General features: G+C 49.5%; 11 protein-coding genes across 11 annotated transcripts; 6 read left to right on the top strand and 5 right to left on the bottom strand.

Moving 5' to 3' along the window:
- Positions 1-391: 391 nt before the first annotated feature.
- On the top strand, positions 392-1090 carry Bathy10g01390 (unknown protein; the record flags this gene model as incomplete). The annotated part of the gene is made up of 1 exon (XM_007510488.1): positions 392-1090. The coding sequence occupies one exon, from the start codon at positions 392-394 to the stop codon at positions 1088-1090; it is 699 nt and encodes a 232-aa protein (XP_007510550.1).
- A 334-nt stretch (positions 1091-1424) lies between these two features.
- On the bottom strand, positions 1425-3176 carry Bathy10g01380 (predicted protein; the record flags this gene model as incomplete). Its single annotated transcript, XM_007510689.1, has 1 exon — positions 1425-3176. One exon carries the CDS (start codon positions 3174-3176, stop codon positions 1425-1427), a length of 1752 nt encoding a protein of 583 aa, XP_007510751.1.
- A 283-nt stretch (positions 3177-3459) lies between these two features.
- On the top strand, positions 3460-4731 carry Bathy10g01370 (predicted protein; the record flags this gene model as incomplete). The annotated part of the gene is made up of 1 exon (XM_007510559.1): positions 3460-4731. The coding sequence occupies one exon, from the start codon at positions 3460-3462 to the stop codon at positions 4729-4731; it is 1272 nt and encodes a 423-aa protein (XP_007510621.1).
- A 574-nt stretch (positions 4732-5305) lies between these two features.
- Bathy10g01360 (predicted protein) lies at positions 5306-8254 on the bottom strand (the record flags this gene model as incomplete). The annotated part of the gene is made up of 1 exon (XM_007510617.1): positions 5306-8254. The coding sequence occupies one exon, from the start codon at positions 8252-8254 to the stop codon at positions 5306-5308; it is 2949 nt and encodes a 982-aa protein (XP_007510679.1).
- A 480-nt stretch (positions 8255-8734) lies between these two features.
- On the top strand, positions 8735-9739 carry Bathy10g01350 (predicted protein; the record flags this gene model as incomplete). The annotated part of the gene is made up of 2 exons (XM_007510608.1): positions 8735-8899; positions 9182-9739. 2 exons carry the CDS (start codon positions 8735-8737, stop codon positions 9737-9739), a joined length of 723 nt encoding a protein of 240 aa, XP_007510670.1.
- Positions 9740-9889: 150 nt separating this feature from the next.
- Bathy10g01340 (unnamed protein product) lies at positions 9890-11674 on the top strand (the record flags this gene model as incomplete). The annotated part of the gene is made up of 1 exon (XM_007510440.1): positions 9890-11674. One exon carries the CDS (start codon positions 9890-9892, stop codon positions 11672-11674), a length of 1785 nt encoding a protein of 594 aa, XP_007510502.1.
- A 154-nt stretch (positions 11675-11828) lies between these two features.
- On the bottom strand, positions 11829-13136 carry Bathy10g01330 (predicted protein; the record flags this gene model as incomplete). The annotated part of the gene is made up of 1 exon (XM_007510384.1): positions 11829-13136. One exon carries the CDS (start codon positions 13134-13136, stop codon positions 11829-11831), a length of 1308 nt encoding a protein of 435 aa, XP_007510446.1.
- A 339-nt stretch (positions 13137-13475) lies between these two features.
- Positions 13476-15107, top strand: Bathy10g01320 (predicted protein; the record flags this gene model as incomplete). The annotated part of the gene is made up of 1 exon (XM_007510527.1): positions 13476-15107. One exon carries the CDS (start codon positions 13476-13478, stop codon positions 15105-15107), a length of 1632 nt encoding a protein of 543 aa, XP_007510589.1.
- A 164-nt stretch (positions 15108-15271) lies between these two features.
- Bathy10g01310 lies at positions 15272-15781 on the bottom strand (the record flags this gene model as incomplete). The annotated part of the gene is made up of 1 exon (XM_007510614.1): positions 15272-15781. One exon carries the CDS (start codon positions 15779-15781, stop codon positions 15272-15274), a length of 510 nt encoding a protein of 169 aa, XP_007510676.1.
- Positions 15782-16487: 706 nt separating this feature from the next.
- Positions 16488-18509, bottom strand: Bathy10g01300 (putative ABC transporter ATP-binding protein; the record flags this gene model as incomplete). The annotated part of the gene is made up of 1 exon (XM_007510797.1): positions 16488-18509. The coding sequence occupies one exon, from the start codon at positions 18507-18509 to the stop codon at positions 16488-16490; it is 2022 nt and encodes a 673-aa protein (XP_007510859.1).
- Positions 18510-18654: 145 nt separating this feature from the next.
- Bathy10g01290 (Phospholipid:diacylglycerol acyltransferase) lies at positions 18655-20898 on the top strand (the record flags this gene model as incomplete). The annotated part of the gene is made up of 1 exon (XM_007510654.1): positions 18655-20898. The coding sequence occupies one exon, from the start codon at positions 18655-18657 to the stop codon at positions 20896-20898; it is 2244 nt and encodes a 747-aa protein (XP_007510716.1).
- Between the last annotated feature and the right edge of the window lie 164 nt (positions 20899-21062).

The raw sequence follows: 21062 nt of genomic DNA, 5'->3' as shown, positions 1-21062 counted from the left end.
TCGTGTGTGAATACGCTTTTGTGCCTGAGTCCACTTTCCTTCCTTTTTTCATATTTCACAAACCCTAAACAACCGAAAAACCAAATCTTTTTCCGTTGCAACACGTCGTCAAATTTCTCTTCAAACTTGCTTCATTACTGCGCAATACATTCTCGCGCGTTCGTGGCGTCAAACAACGCTCGTTGCCTCCGTTTTAAACCACTCGCGGAGAAAGAGAGAAGAAGTTTCGTCTTTAAACCGCTTTTTCTTACATACACACACACATATATATATAAACAGAGGAAAAACAAGAAAGTCAAAGAGAGGAGAGATCATTAAATCGACGACGTTTCGGGAGATTGATTTCGTAACGACTTTTTGAATAGATCACATCTTTCGTTGAACGGCAAAGATGAATCCGTTAACGACGACGAATTGCGGAAGGGCTGCTTTAGTGAGACGGAACAACAAGAACAACAACTCAATTTCCTCCTCCTCTGTGACGAATACGAAAAAGAAGAATCATCGAAGCTTTTTTTACCGCGCATCATCGAGTGATGTCATTCAAAATCGAGTCATCGCGCCCCCGAGGAAGAGAATTCAGAAAGACTCCGACAGTCAAGTGTTTTGCCCCTCGAAAGTCTCGCGAATTCAAAAGAAGAAAAAAAGACGAAGGAAAGACGGACCTGGCGGACCAGAGGATTCACCATCGATGATGCACATTGGGGATTACGGGATGCCAGAAGACGAGGACGAGGCGTTTGACGACGATACCGGGGATGGCGACGACGGGAACGACGATATTTCAAACAACGGAGGAGGTGGCGACGACGGGAACGACGACGACGAAGAAGAAGAGGACGACGACGATGAGTTCGACGAGAAATGGGAGAGCATTATCAAACGGTTGGAAGATAACTATCAAAACTTGGAGGCTGTAAAAACTGTGAGTGATCCGTATGCCGGGTTGAACGGCGTTTCGGGAGAGTTGAGCGTTCTTTGGTCGGCGGGGTGCGTCGTCACGTACGCGAGCGCCATCGCGCACTCCCTCGATACCATGATTTCGCCGTTTTTGAAAGGTGAGGGAGACGGCTTTGTGGATATCGCTTAATAAGAGGAAGATGTCGATGAGATATGTTGAGATCATCATGTATACTAGTAGAGTACTGTTACTATTATTAATATTATTGTTTGGATGATCTTCGCAAAAAGGCGTGTTTGTATTTGAAAACGAATCGTTTTCTGTAAAATAACACGACGCGCGAAGATGAAGAGAAGTAAGAAAGTAAGAAGAAGAAGAAGAAGAAGAAGAAGAAGAAGAAGAATCGAAGTGTGTAATATATTACCTCATAATACTACATTTGTATGTTGTACAAGCTTTAACAATCTATGCGTGCGCTTTTTCCTTCTATCATATACAGCTATTTGTCTACCAGTGACTTCAATTATTTCTTGTTTCTTTCTTTCAGTTTCGCTCGCATGCGATCCTTCGAAGAAATTTTCCCGCCGCGTACTACTTCTCCTTGTTGCGTCTCTTCCTTCTCTTCTAACTCGATCTTACCGAATCGAGCGTCCAACTCCGAGCCTTTCGATTTCTGAATGGTCTCTTTCGATTCCAAGAAGAACATCAAATCTCGGTTCATGCCTTCCAGCTCTCTCACTTTTTCTTCCAGAGACGCAATCTTTTCCTTCTCTTTCGTCGAGGACGTCATCTTCGTCTCTCGCATTTCACCGGCGTCTCTCAATAATTGCTCGTTGAGTTGCTTTAAAAACACGTTTTCCTCTTCCAAGCGCTTGACTTCCTTCTCGGCGTGGTCGGCTCTTCGATTGAGCACGCGAAGTTTCGTCGCCTGTTCGGCGATGGTTTCAACTTTCGTCATCATCTCCGATTGATCCGAAGCGGCGTCCATCAAAAGACGTTCGTAATGTTGTCTTTGCTGGTCCAATTGCGAGGCTAACAGTTGGTCGTACTCGTTCGCGACGGCGTCTAGTTTGGACGCGACCAACGCTTCCGTGAGTTCAGGATCGTCTTCCTCGTGCAAAACGTCAGGGTCGGAATAGCCGTTCGTCGCGTACCCTCCTTCGCCTCCGCCTGGGCCTTCGACGCGTCTCCCCGCGCGACCTCTCCTTCCTTTCTCGTCCGGCGTTAGCTCGACCAAACCATGCTTCCCTTCGATCAATCGATGCACAAACTGGTCTCTGGAGTAATCCCACACTCGTCCGCTACCAATTTCGAGCGAATAGCAGTGCCCGGTTTCCGTCCAATGCGCAACCGCGTGTCGATTCTCGTACCTCCCACACCCGACGACGCCACAAATCAAACACGTCCACAACGACGCGTTCGCACAATCACAACTTTCACATTTCGCCTCTCGTTTCGCCGTCGCGTCCAACGCAAAACGACACACCGGACAGACGCTCCCGGACACGCCGGACATGCACTCCGAATGAAAGTGATGCCCGCAACTCGTCGTCAATATCCCGGAAATGTCCCCGTCCAACCGATCCAGACAGACTGGACACGTCGCCGGAAGCTCAGTGATGCTCTTCTCTTTATCATCATCATCATCATCATCATCATCATCATCTTTCTTCCCGAATTTCACGCTCTTCACGAACACGCACCGGCAAATCTCCTCGTCGTTCAAGCTACTAAACGGTTGCCCGTGAAAGTTGTTCGTAAACATCCTCGCGTTTTCGCAGTCGTCGAAGAGCAATATCGCCGCGAAATAATAATACGAAGAGCTTTTATTATTCGTATTCTTCGCTTTGTCGCTTTCCTCGCGCTTTCGCTCTCGAGGAACAACCACTCTCACTTCTTTCAATTTCATTCTCACTGGGGCGATAAAATCCAAGAAATCAGCCACCGAGAACGAGGACGGAATGAACGGCACGAGGACCAGTTTCGACTCCGACGACGACGAATTACGAGAGCGAGCGTTTTGCATTCCTTCTTGGTCGTCTTCTTCTTGGTCTTCTTCCTCTCGGAATAATCGCAAACTCCCTTCCGAGCGCTTCACTTTGTTCCCGGTGGTGAACGGGAACTTGTCCTCCTCCTCGTCATCATCATCGCTCGTATTAATATTCTCCTCTTCTAAATCCACCCGAACGAAGAACAGAGAGGAGGAGGACGAAGGTTGACGACTTTTGCTTCTGTTTCTTCCTCCGTCCCTTTCCTCTTCTTCTGGTGAAGACATTATTCTTTGCGCGCATACACACGAGCGTTAAAATGACGACTTTTTTCCCTATGAAATCTCCTCATAATACGCGCGCACACATCATCATAATCTAACAATAAACGCGCGTCTTTTAATGGTACGACCCGGAGCGTCACGCTCTCTTTTCCTCTCTCTCTCTTTCATTTTCTTTCTTTCTCTCGTTCTATCCGACTTTGAGAAGAAGATGCAAAACATCAGAGGAAAAGCATCTCATTCCGCCGCCGTTTCTTTCTCTCTCTGACGCTTTCTTAACTCTCTTTCGATGACGATAACAACAACAATAAAACAGACGACGACGATCAACGCCCGCGTGAACGAACACTCTCACTTTTTCGACGCGCTCGTCGAACACATCCCGCAAAAGTTCTACCTCGCGACCGAGAAATCCTTCGGGGACGACGACGATGACGAGGAAATGCTGATGGCCTCTTTAGGCAGGTTCGGGGCGAAAAAAGCCTCACAAAAATCCACCGCGGAGAAGAAAAGAATGGTGAAAATGAAAACGATGGAAAAGAAACGACAGAAACTCGATCCGAATTTAGTTCTCACGAACGCGGAGACTCTGCAGAAGAAAATGGAAAAGAAGAGGAAGAAAGGTTTGGAGGATACAGAGGAGGAGGGAGAGGACGAGGCGCGGAGGGCGAACGCGGCGAAGGCGGAGGAATCCGGGAGCGGCGACGAAGAGGAAGAGGAAGAGGAGGAGGAAGGAGCGAACGGAGAGAAGAAGAAGGAATCAAACGGGAGTAGTATGTTCAAAGATATGGTTATAGACGCCTCGACGCCGACGAAGGAGGAAAAAAGCGAACGGTTAGAAGCGTTGAGAAAACGTCTGGAGAAGAAAATTCAGGATTCGAGGGAGAAGCGGAAAGCGAGCGAACACGAGAAGAAGGTGAAAGACGCGAAAGATTGGAGAGAGCAACGGGAGAAGATGAAATTGGAGAAGAAGGAAAGGGAGAAGAGGATGAAGAAGATCGTGGACGCGAAGAAGAGAGAGACGATGAGGAATAATAGCAACGAAAAGAAGAAGGGCGATGAAACCGCCGCCAACAGAGGAGAAGACGGATACCCGAAGATGAACTTGGCGTTTGGTAACGTGGACGTGGACGAGGTTCCATCATCTAGATTAAACGGCAAGAAGAAAAAAGAAACGAAGAGAGATCTGCTCTCGAAAGCACTTCAGCGAGAAAAAGATTTAGCCGACGCTGGCGGCGACCAAACCAAAGAAGGCAAACGCGTCGCCGAGAAGCACGCCTGGGAGGCTTCGTTGAAACGCGCGAGAGGAGAGAAAGTCTTGGACGACCCGAAACTTCTGCGCAAATCCGTCAAAAGAGAAGAAAAGAAGAAACAAAAGAACAAAGAGAAATGGAACGAGCGGACGAAAACGGTTCAGGACCAACAAAACGCGAAGAAGAAAAAGCGCAAGGAGAACATCAAGGCGAAAGCGGACGAGAAAATCGAAAAGAACATCGATAGGAGAGAGAAGAAGAGGAACCGGCCCGGGTTTGAAGGCCGGTCCAAAGGCATGATTAATTAATAAAGCTATAGCAGTAATACTACGATAATTTGTTTTACAATGCACTTCCCGAGAAAGATGATGATAGCAGTACACGCCGCGCGTTCGCAAAAGAAATCATCATCTCGAAGCGGTTGCTGATACAGACGACGCGTGCGAATCTCCCAAGAAAAATTTGTGCCAATTTCCGTTCGAACTCCTTAACGCGCGAAAGACGTACACCGATGTCGTGAAGTTCCCCAAGCACATCACAAACACAGTCCACACTAAGGCCGTCATCGCGCTCTCTTCTCGCAGGAATATCCACAGAGAGAAAAGGGTAAAACCGACGTACAGGTCAACGAGAGAAACCACCCCCCAAGGGTGCGTTACCAACCAATCGAGTTCCTCGCTTCCGTTTCCATTCACCGCGGCATACAGGATCACACTCGTCATGAACACCGCACCTAACGCGGAGACGCATTGGCCTATTTGTAAAGCATGTTTTGTGGTTATCGCCGTCGTTCGCGCGGTAGTAGTATTGGAGGCTCTCGGTAACATGTGTTCAGAAGCGTTATCCATTGTTTTTATGATGAAAGTTTCGAGCGTTTTTACTTTAGTATCTCGAATTTGACTGTTCGAGAGGCTCGACGCGGCTGATCAAACTTTCAAACTTACTCTCGAATCGAGCGGCATCTTTCAACGCGTCGATAAATGCAGCCGTTCTCTCGTCGAATTCAGAGGATATGAATTCGATTCGATGCAAAAAGTCCTCCATTTGGTCTTCGCGATCGTCGTAGTCGCCGGCGGCGCGAAGTTTCGCTTCTTCTTCTTCGTCGTTTCTTTCAAAGTCTTCGCACGCGTCGCAGAGTTTCGAGCACGATTGAAGGATAGATTCGTAGAGGTTCAAAAGCGTCGGTCGAAGAAGCATGGACTCTCGAGCGGTAGTTTCCAGAAACTTGGCATGCGCTTTGATGACGTCGTCCGCGGAGGTGGACGAAGAAAATATCTCGCTCTCCATCGTGGCCCAGTTCGGCTCGATGACTTCCGACGTCGCGTAGTGCAAGACATTTTGAATCAAACTGATTGCTCTTTGTGCGGTCCAGTGCGCGGCGTTGGCGTGAACGAAGACATCTCTCGTGAGAAAGTGCTCCTCTGTGGGATTCTCGTACTCCATTCGAGAAGACGATTGCTGCTGCTGCCGCCGGTGCATTTTCTTGTGAAGCCGACGAAGCGTCGCCCACGTTTCGCACACTTTCTTTTCCATCACTTTCGCGCGGAACAAGTGCTTGAACAACGCTTGATACTTGGCAATGGTACTCTTTGAAAGCACAACGTTCGCTGGAAAGGATGTTTTGTAGTCGAGCGTAAACGTCTCCAAACCTCGCGCGTCATTACTCGTACTACCATTCTTTTCGAGGGCGCACTTGATGTCTTCGTGATACTTGAACGCATACATCGAGGAGTTTTTCATGCTCACCTCTAAAGCATCTCTCAACTTTTGCTCGTCGCAAAACTTGGCCGGTTTCTCGAGTTCTTCGAAGGCCTTGAAGGGCGAGTCGAAGAACTGTGAGAGATAATCGCCTTGCGCCAATAAGAAGGTCGCTTTGACCAATTGCAACTTGTTGCGAATGTCTCCAGAAAGGAGCAACGCGTCGAAGAAATGTTTATTGGAGACGTCGTGTTTGGCACGAACGACGTCGGAGATGTTCGAGAACGACAATTTCTTCCGCTCTTTTTCTTTTTCTTCTTTGTCGACGACGACGATACTCTTTATCCCCTCTTCCTCTCCGTTTGCCGTGACTTGGCTACTCAACGTCTCTCTACTAATAACGGTAATCTCTCGAAGCGCGTTGACATACTTCCCGGCATTTAACGCCAACACTTTCGTCGCATCGTCCAAAAACCATGGCGTCGGTTCTCTCGGAACATATTTCTCTGTCCAGTAAGCGTTATTATTATCGAAACGTTCGGAAAGCGAGTCTGGCTTTAAGCGTTTGTCTTCCACGACAAAAAATTCCTCGTACGTGTCGTTCTCGCAATCGCCTTCGGACATCCATTTTTCTAATCGTTTTAAATAAGATTTTGCGGTCGCGTTTTCCAGGCGAGTGAGTAATCTCTCCGCTTCCGAATCGCCCCCGCACCGGATTTTCAACCGTCTCAAAGTATTCAAAAGCTTTCCGCCCATTTCGTTTTCGCAGGCGAACGAGACCGAGGCTAACAAGCGAAGCGCTTCCGCGGCTGGTCGAGCGTAAAAATACGCCGACTGTAAACTCAGATCACGTTTGTTTCTTTTCCTCTCCAGTTGCGCGATCATACGTTCCCAGTCGCCAAGTAAATCTCGCACTTCTGTCGCCAACGCTTTGCTCGTTTTGCCGGACGTTTTTGTTTGGCCGTAGAGCGTTTTTTCGACGAAGCGCGAACAGGCAAACGCATCTTCGCACATCGGGAGCATTCGGCCCAAGAGTTCGCGCAAACTTGGTTCGCAACCGCTCTCGCAATCGAATTTGACTATTCTATTTGCATCTTCGTTGTTATTATTGATGTTGATGTCGTCGTTGCTACCGCCGTTCCTTTTCTTCGTTGTCGTGGCTTTCATTGAGGCGGCGCGTCTCGCGGTGACGTATCGACCGTCCAAACCGAGCGCAGCGTGTAAAAAATCGTCCAAGAGGAGCAACTCTTGCTCCGCGGTCGACCGAGACGCCAAAGGGATAGCGTCCACGTCGCGTTCGTACTCTATGCCTAAGAAATTGCTCGTTAAATATGGACGGTTGGATGAAGATCCATCCTCGTTCCAACTAGGAAATGTTGGTTTTCTCGTTGTCGCGGCGGATGTCGATGTTGCAGTAGTTTTCACGACTCGTTGTTGCTCACGTTGTCGCGCTCGTCCGTTCTCTTCGTCTATTTCTTCTTCTTCTTCTTTCTCCTCCTCTCCATAAGGTATGTCATTCTCTCCGATGATATGCGCCGCCGCGCCGTCTTTATCAAAAGTCATCTCGCGCAACGCTTTCAAAACGGTCGAAGCCGGTTGTTCCTCCGCCAGTTTTCTCGGCGACGACTTCTTCGTCGCTCTCACCGGCGACCGCTCCGAAACTTTCCTACTATAAGCGTCCCTACTTTTCACCGCTTCTTTCAACTCCTCGTCCGCCGCAATCTTCGCGACGACCGCGTTCCACCGGTCCAACTCCGGCACCGCGTTCGAGCGCTTCAGCGCCTCGTACAAACTTTCAAACTTTTCCTCGTTCCCTCTTTTCCTCGCTTCGTCGAGTAACCGACGTCGCGAGCTTTCCGAGACGCCTCTGGTGACGGAAAATTCAGAGACCATGTTCGCGAGAACCGCCGCGGACGTTTCCGCGTATCGATTATTTTTTCTTCTTCCTTCTTTTGCCTCTGTGTCTTCCTCCTCTTCTTGCTCCTCCTCATCGTCGAAAATACCAAACTGCGAGCATATCTCGTCCACGTGCGGTTGGATTAAAAATTTCGCCCCTAAAACTCCGTTTCCTTCTCCTCTTCCGAAGTTGGTCGTGGTCTTGGTACCGTGACCTCCTTCGTCGATGTTCTCCATGTTGTTCTTTTATGAGTAAACGAATCTCTCTTTGCTTTGGTCAACTGTCCGTCGTCGTCCAAAGAGAGATTTCCACAGAATTTCTCTCTCTCACTCACTCTCTTTGAAATACCCCGAATGCGACGACACAAAAACAAATTTCCTGGAAGAGACTCAAACGCCTTCTTCTTTTCGCGGCGGCGCTTTCTCTCTGACGCTCTTTACTCGAACCGCAAACGCGCGCTGTGTTTTGTGTCGCGAAAGATGATTTTTTTGAATTTCTGGGCGAAGAATTGTTTAGGGTGTGTTAGGGTTTAATGAGAGACCCTTCTCTCTCTCTCTCCATCAAATTCTTCTTCTAGCAGGCCTAAAAGACGACATAAATTTAGATAGACAAGAAGAAAGATGGTACGTTATTCATGAAATGTCTTCTCCTCGTACTTTTTTATCGTCTCGTTTTATCGCGCGTCATCGTTTCCGTCTTTGCAGGAGGCGCGGATGATGCATCGTCGCGTCTGGGAGTTTTATTCGCGCGAACAGACACAGGGAGAGATTTTACGCCTAAAAAATGTGCGCGTAAAAACATCTCTCTCTGCGAGTGGTGTGACGGTGTGGTGTCGCGAAGGACGTGTCGCACTTTTCGTACCTTCGATATGTTCTGGAAAGGTTTTCGGACGCGACGAATGAAACGAGCGGGCGCGTGTTGGACGCGCGAGAGAGATTCCGCGCGTTTCGCAGACGGAAGAAATTTTTTGCCTCAAGAAGGGTCTGTCGGGAAAGAATGCTTCGCTCTCGCATTCCTCGCGTTCTCTCGTCCGTTCTCTCTCTGCCTCTCACACGCGTGCGTTCCGGGCTCTTTTCGCAGCAGAGAAGAACTGTGACGAAACGCGTTTGTGTTCATCCTTTTACCATCAGCGCTGACAACACCTTTTCCTTTTCTCTTAACAGGGTATCGATCTCGAAGCTGGCGGCCGCAACAAAAAGACGAAGCGCACTTCGCAAAAGTCCGAAAACGTCTACTTGGCGTTGTTGGTGAAACTCTACCGTTTCCTCGCGAGAAGAACGGACTCTAAATTCAACCAAACGGTATTGAAGAGATTATTCATGTCGAAAACGAACCGACCGCCGTTGTCGCTGTCCAAACTCGCGAAGTTTATGAAGGGCAAAGAAGGGAAGGTGGCGTGCGTCGTCGGAACCATCACGGACGACGTGAGAATGTTTGAAGTGCCGAAATTGACGGTGTGCGCGTTGAGATTTACCGCGACGGCTCGCGCGAGAATCGTCAAGGCTGGTGGTGAGTGCTTGACGTTCGATCAGTTGGCGTTGAAGGCGCCGACTGGCGAAGGCGTCGTGCTTTTGAGAGGTCCGAAGAACTCCAGAGAAGCCGTCAAGCACTTTGGCGCGCCGGGTGTGCCGCACTCGCACGCCAAGCCGTACGTGCAGCACAAGGGGAGAAAGTTTGAAAAGGCGCGAGGTAGAAGAGCGTCCAGAGGCTACAAGGCTTAATTTACGACGAGGACGGGATTGTCGTTTTTACGCTGTATTCGTAGTCATAGATTTGTTTAATACTATTATCGACATTCGTACTAGTTGTCTAAAAAATCCATCTCTTGTTTTCTCCTCAGTTTTAAATTAAAGACAGTGTGACTCAACATCATGTCTAAAAAGAAGCGCAAGTCCACTGAAAACAAAGGAGGAGGAGGAGGAGGAGGCGACCAAAATCGTCAACATCGCGCCTCACCGAATGATTTCCTCTCGCCCGGTCCAGTTTCGATGTCCCCGCACGACATCGACGACGGGTACATGATGGGGGAGAAAAAGAAAAAAGCGCAGAGGATGAAACATTCGAACGATGCGATATCGCACAAGGACTCGGACGATCGAGTCTTCTTCGACGCGTCGAAAACGTCGACGTACTTCGAAGACGTCGAGAACAGTTTCAAAGTGGACGTTATCGACGAACCGTCCTCGGCGTACGCTCCGAAACACTCAAAAAATCTTACTTGGTCCGATGTCATTCGCGACGGCTTTAAAACAGTTACACCGGAGGACTGCGCGCACTGGCTGTTCTTTCCGTATTCGACGGACGTGTTCCAGTCACGAATATTCGAACGGAAATGTTTCGTTCGAAAGCAAAGCGTAACGAGCAAAAGTGGGTACGAGGATTTACTCACCTCGGAGGACATCGAGAGATGGTTGAAGGAGAAAAAATTGACGTACGGGACGAACGTCGACGTGACGAGTTATAAAGACGGCGTGAGAAGAACGCACAACGCGAACGATGGGTTTAGTAACGTGAGCAAAAACGCGGATTACGAAACGGTCGCGAAACGGTTCGAGGAAGACGGGTGCTCGGTCAGAGTGTTGCATCCGCAGAGGTGGTCGGATAAGTTGTGGGCGTTGTTGTCGAATTTGGAAAATTTTTGGCAGTCGCCCACGGGGTGCAACGCGTATTGGACGCCGGCGAATAGTCAAGGGTTTGCCCCACATTGGGATGATATCGATGCGTTTGTGTTGCAAATAGAAGGGAGGAAGAGATGGCGGTTGTATCCAACGAGAGATGTGAGCGAGAAGTTTCCGAGGTTTAGTAGCGAGGAGTTTTCGGAAGAAGAGAGGAAACGGTTGGAGGAGATGAAGTACGTGGAAGTCATTTTAGAACCCGGGGATGTCATGTATATGCCGAGAGGAACGATTCACGAGGCGTTTTGTATCACCAGTGAAGATGAAAATGATGGAAAAAAAGACGAATCGAGTTTGCATTTGACGATTTCGGTGAATCAGCGGAATACGTTTGCGGATATTTTAGAACACGTCTTCTCGGACGCGTTGGCGGATGCGGTAAATACGAACGTCGAGTTACGAAGATGTCCACCGAGAGATTTCTTGAGACATTTATCTCGATTAGATGAAACGGACGTTAACTTTCTAAACTCGAAAAAACTTTTAGAGCGATGCTGTAACGTCGTCGTAGAGAACATGATGAAGAACAACGTCTTTGCCGGGTCGGTGGAAAAGCTCCTCGGGAACCTCATGCGTGAACGCGTCAGGCCGCCGAAAGCACACACACGATTAACCAAAGCGTCGTTGGGAGCGAAACCGTCGATGAGCTCCAAAATAGGTTTAGTACAAAAAAACTGCGCGTCTTTAGAAGACTGCGACGACGGCGTCGTTCGCTTGCGCACGTACATCAACAACGATAGAAAATTACACATGGAAGGCGCTTCGGCGAATATTCTAGACGCCGACGCCTACAGAGAAGCGTCGAGTTGCTTAAAAATCGACCCTGAAATCGAAGGTGACGATTTAGACGCGCTAGCGACGGTCTTGTACGCAAACTACGAGGATGGAGTAGAAGTGAAAGACTTGCCGTTTGATACGGACGAAGAGAAAATGGCCTTCGCGAGACGTTTAATAGACACTAACGCCTTCTGTGTCCTCTAATTTAAAATGCGTTTATTCAACTCTGCTGCTGCTGCAAATACTATTACAATATATAATAAGCAATGTGCGCGTCTTTCTCTCTCTCTCTTTCTAAAGTATTTCTACAAGTTTTATCGACTTAGTATGCATCTCTTCATCTTCTCACTAACGTCTTCTAAATGTTCGCCTTCTTCTTGCACTGGTCGTCGTACCACATCACGAACGCTACCCATCCCCAATACAACGCACTAAGCGCCGCGAAAACGTCCCACGAGACTTGCTTGTGCCCATAATTGAACATGGTCAGCAGCACTCCCCAACTCCCAACCGCACTTCCCCCGAACGATCCTAAGCTCCAACACCAATCGCGAATGTGCCACGCGCGCGCAAACATCAAAGCGTTTCCGGCGCCGCCTAAAACCACCGCGACTAACGACAACGACGCGATGTTCGACGGGTCCGTCGTAGACGTCGATATTTGTGCGATCGGTAACAACGAAAACAACAAGGTCGCTGTCCATCCCATCAACGTTTGCCATTTTACTTTCATAAACTGTTCGAGCGCGAAGAAGTTTACGTTTTTCTTCTCGCTCCATCCGAAGTAATCGTTCGCACATCGTAACGAAATTATCGCAAAAGCACCGAGCGCTAACATTTGTGAAACTTCCGTGGACGTTTTAAACAGCGCGTGGCTCAAAATATACGGAACAAACGTGTACCCAACCACCCCTAACGCGCGTTCATACAACGCGCACGCGTTTTCTCTCGCCGTCGGGTCCGAGAACATTTGCTTCTTGAAGTACGCGGAAAATACCCCAAACAAAGCAACCGAAACGCACGCGGCGTACGTCGCCAGGTTCACGTCCCCGCAATTCCCGGTAAAGAATAACTGCGACAACAAAAACACGGTATTCACCACCCCGATAGCTTGAATGTTCCTCCCGGCGGGTTCGTCGATGGCGCTGAAATACGACAACAACAACAAGTTCCCGAGACAGCCGCACGCGTACCCTTCGTAGGAAATCCCAGCCAATAAGTGCGAATTCCCTTGCACGATGTTTTGCTGATTCAAAAGAATCTGCGGTAACGTCACCGCCAGCAGCGGCACCGTCGCCAACTCTGCGAACGACTGCGTTTTTTGCGACCATTTTTCCAAGAGAATTTTTCCTCTCTTCGCGTTTACGTCTAAGCTCTGCGTGGTCTCCCCCCGTTTTACGCTTTCAGACGACGACGACGAGGAGGAGGAGGAAGAAGAGGTGGTCACTTTTGCATAAACCGTCGTCGTCGTTTTTACGCGTCGTCGTCGTTCCAATATTCTTCCATTACAAATCAGAATCTGTTCTCGTCGGCGTTTTCCTTCTGGAAGAGGATGATGTTGATGTTTTCGGTACAGTCGTCGTTCCCCATCGCGCGCAACGGCGGCGACGCACCCGCGGTATTGGTGTTTCGCAAAGGGAGAAGAAAGAGAGAGAGAAAGAGACATCATTTCTCTCTCTGTCTCTCTGACTCTCTCTCTCTCTCAAAGTGCGCTAAACGCGCACACGATGCACAAGAGATTTAACAAAAGTGAGGTCTCGCGAGATATTGATTTTATATATATTTGGCCGCCAAAAAGAGAGAATTTTGCTTTCACTGAAAAAATTTGTTTTTCTTTGTCTCCTCTTTTCTTGTGTTTTGTGACCAAAAAGAAAGAGGTTTGACGAGGAGGAGACATTCACAAAAGGCGAGATCTCTTTTTTTCTCTTTTCTTTTTGCCCCACATAATACACACACGCGTTCGAGTGCTCTTTTGTGCTCTGCTCTAATCAAATCGAGCGCAAAAATGGCATCCTCCGCGTTCGCATCGACATCAGCGGCAGCCTTTCCGGCTTTGAATACTGCGGCGAAAACGAGGAGTGCGGGACGAAAAGCATCATCGTCATCGATGCGTGTCTCGAAGATGAGAGCGATTCAGTCGTCGTCGACCTCCTCTGCGACTGAAGAAGAAACGGTGGAGGCGCGAACGACGACACCAACGGAGACGACCCCCACGTCCTCCTCGCTCTCGAAAGATCTCCTCCCTAAAGAAATAGGATCGTGTTCCAAAGACGAGTTAGACGCGTGGCTGGCAGATATCATGAAACTCCCAGAACAGAAGATGAAGTTGGAATACTTCAAAGAGGAAGGGCGAGGGTTAGTCGCGACCGAGTCGATCAAACGAGGCGAGAAAGTTCTGGAGATTCCCCAAGAGGCGATAATCACTGTCGAAGTCGCTCTGAAGGAGTCTTTGTTACGAGAGAAGAAAAAACTCGCCGAGTTGCAAGAGTGGTCGATATTGGCGACGTTTTTAGCGGAGACGGCGCAGAATTTGAGCACAGAGGATAATTCGTCCAACAAGTATAGGTTCGCGACGTACGTGAAAGCGTTGCCGAGGAGCACCGGGTCGGTTTTAGAGTGGCCGGAATCGGACGTGAGGACGCTGTTGGCGGGGTCGCCGAGTTTGTTCTCGGCGTTGGAGCGAAGAGCGAGCGTGGCGGCGGCGATTGCGGAAATTCGAGTCAACTTCCCGGAGTTGAACGAGAAAACGTTACAGTGGGCGTTTGATATTTTGTTCAGTCGGTTGATTCGGTTGGAAAGTTTAGGAGGTAACTTAGCGTTGGTGCCGTGGGCGGATATGTTGAATCACCAACCCGGTTGCGAGGCGTTTATCGATTTAGATCGAGGATCGAGGAAAGTGTGTTTGACGACGGATAGAAGTTACGAACCTGGGGAACAAGTCTGGGCAAGTTACGGCCAAAGACCGTCTTCAGAGTTGTTGATTTCCTACGGGTTTGCGCCAGCGGTAGGCGATAATCCAGACGACGAGTACGCGTTGAATTTACAAATCGACGAGGAGGATCCGTTTGCGAGCGCAAAAGTGAACGCGTTGGCGAGCCAAAATATTCAAGCTTTTGAAACGTTTCCTTTGCGGTTGAACGGGTATCCTAGACAATTGTTACAGTACGCATCTTTTGCTATGTGCACGCCGGACGACCCGTCGAAAGTGGACGAGTTGTGTCGCGCGGCGTTTGTGGATATCCAAGCGCCAAAATCGTTGCGAAACGGTGTCGATTTGGCCAGAGGGTTATTAGCGTCTAAAAACGTCTTAAAATCGAAAGGTAAACGAGGCGCGGTTTTAGGTGGTGTCCAAGGCGAGATTGCCGTTCGAGAGATGCTGGCGGATGTGACCAGAGACGCGTTAGATAGATACGCGAACACGGTGGATAAAGATAAAGGTTTAGCGTTGGGAAGGATGCCGGAGATGCCGGAGGCGAGCATGTGGATCGGAGATGCGAGCACGGCGATCAAGAGTTCCATGCGATCGGTATGCGCGGCGAGAGTTAGAGTTTCAGAGAGGAGAATTTTAGCCAAAACGGATTCGGAGGTGAGATTACAGCTCCGAAGATTAAAGAGCGAGCAAATGAACAGCAAATAGATGAAATCATAGAGAGCGAATACGAAAATACATACCACTCAAAAACAAGCAACACAAACGATGAAAACGCGCGCTAAGTCTACGATTCTCCACACTCTTAAGAAAATTAATGTGCTAGTTACTTATATTATTATTATTATCAAACTCTACTAATAAACTGTCGCTTACGCCTGTTGCGCCGGGAACTCGAAGGAGACGTCCTTACCAGTCAACTTCTTATACACCCCAGCAAACGTTTCCAACTTGTACTCCGTCTCCGTCTTCTTGGACGGGTCCAAATACACCTTCAACAACTTAGAACCATCCAATCGGTATCTTTGTCTCTTCCCCACAATCTCCGTCGGGTACACCAAATCCTCGAGCAAACTGGCGTGCACGGCGGTCAGCGTTCGAGAACGCGGTCTCGCTCGGGCAAAGTTCGCTTTCGGCACAGGGCGAATTCTTCTGTTACCGACAAAAACAACGTCTTTGTTCGAGAACTTCTTTTCCAACTCTCTCACCAATCTTTGCTGGATCTTGTGGAACGCCTTCAAGTATCTGTACGGGACATGGATGACGACGGCGGTGCGGTTCGCAATCGCAACTTCTGCCGCGCCGCAAATGAAGAGGTTTTCGAGGTCCGCTTTTAACTCTTGGTTCGTGTTCTCTAAATCTTGAATGGCCTGTTTAACCATCGACGAGAGAGAATAACAGAGATGAGAAAGCATATAAAGGTAAGTATACAGAAACCAAACAAACTCTTGATGAGCGACGAGAGGAGGACATCATCCGGCGAAACGCCCCCACCCCGTAGGGCCAGAAATACCATCCTTTCGCGCGCTCACGAACACCCTCGCGACCGAGAAAACTCCACAGAAAACACCTCCCGACAGGAAACAAATATCGCGCGGTATGAATTCACTCGAATTGCTCGAGTTCATCCACTCTCGTGCGCTCATCTCGCGCGTGAGAAAAACGTTTCAGAGCCCCATTTTTACTCCCCGCAGAAAAGCCCCGCCATTTTTTTGCGCGAAGGAGGAGGAAGTGGGTGAAGATTTCCGCGCAAATATACGCGTCGCGCGCGAAATTCTCGCGAACGATTCTATATTCAAATAACATGAAACGTACCTTGGCGACCGTGTTTTCAAAATCGGTCGGCTTGACGCCGGCCTCTTTCACAATCTTAGAGCGAGACATTTGTTCTGTGCAATGTTGTGAAGACGAGACGTTTGTAAAATTATTTGGGACTTTGCTTTGGAATGGGGAGTCAATATGGGAGTTGTTTTTGTGCCATTCTGTTGGTTGACGAATAATATCGCAACGTTATGGTATTGATTACACAGGAGAACACAGGAGAACACACGACGAACTCTCCTTCTTTCTCTTTATTTAGTATCGTGGTTAAACGTTGACCAAAGGCCTGTACTTCAAAGGTTTCGGCGCTTCCCCGCCCATTCGCTCGATGCGATGCGCTTCGTACTCGTCGTAGCTGCCTTGGTAAAACGTGACTTGCGAGTCGCCTTCGAAGGCGATGATGTGCGTGGCGATTTTGTTCAGGAACCATCGGTCGTGGGAGATGACAAAGGCGCAACCGTTCCAGGAGAGCAAGGCTTCCTCTAAAGCGCGCAAAGTGGCGACGTCCAAGTCGTTCGTCGGTTCGTCCAGTAAGAGGCAGTTGCCGCCGGAGGTTAACACTCGAGCGAGTTGGAGGCGGTTGCGTTCGCCGCCGGAGAGGTCGCCGACTTTCTTCTGTTGGTCAGAGGATTTAAAGTTGTACCAGGAGCAATACGCTCGAGAGTTGACGGCTTTACCGCCTAAGTTGACCTCGTCGGCGCCGCCGGTGAGCTCCTCGAAGACGGATTTCGATGGGTCCAAAGAGTCGCGAGATTGGTCCACGTACATCAGTTTCACCGTTTCGCCAACCGCGCACGACCCAGCGTCAGGTTTATCTTCGCCAACAATCATTCGGAAGAGAGTGGTTTTGCCAGCACCGTTTCCTCCGACGATACCGACGATCGATCCAGGTGGAATAGTTGCCGTGAAGTTGTCGATGAGTAATCCTCTCGTGTCGAAACCTTTCGTCAAGCCTTCGCACGTCAAAACGACGTCGCCTAAACGGGGCGCGGTTGGAATGGTGATAGAATCCATACCTTCGCGTTTGGTGTATTCCGCCGAAGCCGCGCATAACTCGTCGTACGCTCTCAAACGCGCTTTTCCTTTTTTCTGTTGTCCTTTTGCGTTTTTACGCACCCACTCCAACTCTTGTTTCAACGCTTTATCCATGCTCGAGGCTTTTTTATCCTCCATGTCTAACCTGTTCGCTTTCGACTCTAACCAAGTCGTGTAATTGCCTTCGAATGGAATACCTTCGCCACGATCCAACTCTAGAATCCAACCGGCGACGTTGTCGAGAAAGTATCGGTCGTGGGTAATCGCAACCACGGTGCCGCGAAACTGCGCCAAAAACTGTTCCAACCACGCGACGGATTGCGCGTCCAAGTGGTTCGTCGGTTCGTCCAACAACAAAATATCCGGATCAGCGAGCAACAAGCGACAAAGAGCCACGCGTCTTCGTTCACCACCGGATAAGTTTTTCACCAGCGCCTCTCTCGGTGGCACTCTCAACGCATCCATCGCGCGATCGACGGTTCGATCGATTTCCCACGCGTTACTCGCGTCCAATTTATCTTGCAGTTGGGTCATTCGTTTCATCAACTTATCGATGTCCGCGTCTGGGTTCGCCATGTCCACGGAAATTTGCTCAAACTCCGTAATTTCCGCCTTGATCGCCGCCACCCCGGCGTCCACGTTCTCCCCGACCGTCTCCCCGGCGTCCAACTCGGGCTCCTGCTCCAAGTAGCCGATTTTTATGCCGTCGTCCAAATAAATGTCGCCGTCGAACGCGGTGTCTTGCCCGGCTAAAATCCGCATCAACGTCGACTTCCCGGCGCCGTTCGCGCCTAATATCCCGATTTTCGCCCCTAAATACATCCCCAAATTGATATTTTTGATCAACTCTTTCCCTTGCGGGGTGACTTTTCTCACTTTATTCAAGGAAAGTATTATTTTCCTCGTTTCGGTTTGGTAGGCGGAGCCTTCGGAGACGCCTTTGGAGCCTCCCGATTTCATCGATTGGTTCTGTTTCTTTGCAGCTGCGCCTCCTCCTCCTCCTCCTCCTCCTGGAGCAGCGGCATCTCCGCCACCACCGGTAGTATTTGACGGCGACGGTGGCGCAGGCGCGGCGGCTTTCCCTTTCCTCGCGCTTTTTTTCCCCATCGCCGTTATCTGCGTCCCCGTTCGTCCTTGGTGTCGGCGGTTACAATTCGATGATGATTTTACATCGAGTAAACTTTGGTGTTGTTTCCCTCCAAAAAACACCGAAGACGTCGTCCGCGAGGAGAAAGCAAAACCAGTCGTCGTCATTTTCGTCCGTTTCGTTTTTCCGTTCGTTCTGTGTTGATGATACCAACGGCTCGTGAATGAAGTGTTTTTGTGAGGGTAATTCTCTAAAAACCTCAGACATTGTCCCAAAGGTGGGGGAGAAAAAAAACTTCATCGGGTGATGATGATGTTGGAAACGAGAAAGAAAACGTATTCGAGACGAAGCGTCATCGCTGCAAAACCTACTACTACGGCTGCGAGGACGACGAGGAGGACCGAGGATGACGACGACGACGTGAACGTCGTTTCTGAAACGATGAGAAAGAGAAGAGGGAGAAGAACTCACGAGGAAGAAGATTCTCGCGATGCGTTACCGTTACCGAGTGGAAAGAAGCACAAGAAGCGCGAGGAGGAGGAGAAGACGAAGAAGGAGACGAAAGGAAAGAAGAGAGTGGTGCTCGCGCTCTTTTTACTCTACTCATCCGTGGGAATGATCCTCGTAATTTCCTATCTTCGTTTGCTCATCGTTCCAGACGCGGTGAGAACGAAAGCGATGGAACACGCGGAGTTCCTCTTCCCGTCCTGGATGGGAGTGAACGAGACGTTCTTGAACCTCCTCCCGGCGCTGAATCCAGACGTTTTGAACTCAGATTCGTATTACAACGCGACGGAACATTTAATCGCGGCGAGGCAAGTTTCGGATATGTTGAACGCCAAACCGAAACATCCGGTGGTTATCGTGCCGGGGTTCGTAAACACCGGGTTGGAGCTGTGGAAATCAAAGCCGTGCATAGCGAAAAGGACGCAGTTTAGACAGCGGATGTGGGGGACGCCGGCGATGGCGAAGGCGTTTTTTTATAACAGGACGTGTTGGTTGGAACACATGGGATTGGACGCGAGGACGGGGGAAGATCCAGACGGAATCGTCTTGAGACCGGTCGAGGGAATCGATAGCGTCGATTGGTTCATGCCGGGGTACTTCGTTTGGGGACGGATGATTGAAGCGTTGGGCGAGATTGGATACACCGGGAGTAACATTCACGCGCACTCGTACGATTGGCGATTGAGCCCGGAGCAGTTGGAAAAACGAGACGGCTATTTCACAAAGTTGAAGAAGCAAATCGAAGGCATGCGAGAGACGAACCCGGGAGAAGAGAAAATCGCGTTGTTGGCGCACTCGTACGGCGATACTTTATCGCGATATTTTTTAGAGTGGGTTGAATCTCCGAAAGGGGGGAAAGGTGGCGCGAATTGGGTGAGCGATAACATAGCCACGTACGTGAACATTGCTGGACCAACTCTGGGGATGCCGAAATCGGTCTCCGCGTTACTTTCCGGCGAAATGCGCGATACCGCGGTGTTGAACGAGCTCGAGATGACGTTAGGTCCGATGATTAACACGTTCGTGGAAAAACTGATAGGATCTTTGGAGGAAATCACGTTAGTCTTTCGGAGTTGGTCGAGTTTGTGGTCGATGTTGCCTATAGGCGGGGATGAGGTTTGGGGCGGTTCTGAAATAGCAGCGTCGTCGTCGACGACGAGCGACCCAGAGGAAGTGATCGACGAAACTCCTTTATCCGCGGACGTTGCCGACGCGAACTTCTTAACCATACGCGAATTCAAAAACCAACGCGAGAAGAAGAAATGGAAAAAACAGCAAAAAGAAGCGTCTGCCACGCTCACTGGATTATCCATGGATAATTCTTTACACTTTCTCCACGATTTGGCGAAACAAACGACGCCGGCAAACGCGGAAACGTCGTTTAAGAAGCGAACGAAAGATAAATGGTACGGGCACCCGTTACGTTCGAAACTTCCGAACGCGCCAAAAATGAAAATCTTCTGTTTATACGGCGTCGGCAAATCCACCGAACGCTCTTACAGGTACACGAAAGACGGTTTCGGCGAACATCTCGGCGGCGGCGGTTCCGACGAGGGGAACGTACGCCGCCACCATCACCGCACCGCGTCGACATCTCTCACCGCGAACGCCTCCGTCGTCGCCAAACAATACAAACTCGACGTCGAATCCGACCCTTCGCAACTGGAATGGCAAAAAGGCACGCTCTCCGTCGACGGCGACGGCTCCATCCCGCTCGTCTCCTTAGGCTACGCCTGCGCCTCCCCTTGGCGCGCGAAAACCCAAAACCCGTCCTCCATCCCAATCAAAATTCGCGAATACGCGCATCTTCCGAAAACGCTCATGGAAGGTGGATTTCAAGGCATCTCCGAGGGCGAACACGTAAACATCATGGGTAACGTCGATATGATTCGTGACGTGTTGAAAATTGTCACCGGTCACGGCGACGCTGTCGAGGAAAGAATCTCGAGCGATTTACCCGCCATCGTTCGAAAGGTCGACGAAAACCGATTGAAAAGTACTAAAAGGGGAGGAGGAAGAAGACTTCATCGCAACAAAGCGGGGTTTTGAAAACAAACAAACGCCTGATGAAAACGCCCCACGTGTTCTTACGCATTGCTTCAAAATCCGAGAGGAAAGAAAATACCGTCATCATAGATATATTGTAGCGCAGTAGGTGAATAGACAACGCAAAGCTCGATACCTAAAACCTACACCCTAAATTTTCCAATGGC

This window comes from Bathycoccus prasinos, assembly GCF_002220235.1.
Source record: "Bathycoccus prasinos genomic : Chromosome_10".
Taxonomy (NCBI): Eukaryota; Viridiplantae; Chlorophyta; class Mamiellophyceae; order Mamiellales; family Bathycoccaceae; genus Bathycoccus; species Bathycoccus prasinos.
Note: the sequence above shows the minus strand (reverse complement) of the source record. Positions and strands in the feature narration are given on the sequence as shown.